Genomic DNA, 301 nt, shown 5'->3' with positions numbered 1-301 from the left:
GTTGACAACCTTCACAATAAAAATTTTCTAAATTTCTTGATCTGTGTACTAAAAAGCTCTAATTCTCAACTCTTTTCTCCTAGCAATGCATGGCCACTTAGAGGCAGTAAAGGTGCTCCTAAAGAGGTAAGAACAGTACAGCAAATTCAGGAAAATATTTGATATTTATGACAATTATTAACTCATGGTAACTGAGTTAATATCAGCGGCATGTAAGGAGCTCAGACACACCATTAAGAAAGAAACTAGGCCGGGCGCGGTGGCTCACGCCTGTAATCCTAGCTCTCTGGGAGGCCGAGGC

The 301-nt window shown here is 41.2% G+C and overlaps 1 protein-coding gene across 1 annotated transcript in view; it reads left to right on the top strand.

The window, feature by feature from the left end:
• LOC105826472 (ankyrin repeat domain-containing protein 16-like) overlaps positions 1 to 301 on the top strand; it is a gene marked incomplete at its 3' end in the record, with an annotated part of 7,896 nt that overhangs the window by 3,993 nt on the left and 3,602 nt on the right. The window contains exon 3 of the mRNA XM_012664463.1: positions 57 to 126. Within this exon, the coding sequence (XP_012519917.1) occupies positions 57 to 126 (70 nt within the window). The remainder of the gene's footprint in view (positions 1 to 56; positions 127 to 301) is intronic.

The sequence above is a fragment of the Propithecus coquereli genome, unplaced genomic scaffold (genome assembly GCF_000956105.1).
Source record: "Propithecus coquereli isolate 6110/MARCELLA unplaced genomic scaffold, Pcoq_1.0 Scaffold8942, whole genome shotgun sequence".
Taxonomy (NCBI): domain Eukaryota; kingdom Metazoa; phylum Chordata; class Mammalia; order Primates; family Indriidae; genus Propithecus; species Propithecus coquereli.
Note: the sequence above shows the minus strand (reverse complement) of the source record. Positions and strands in the feature narration are given on the sequence as shown.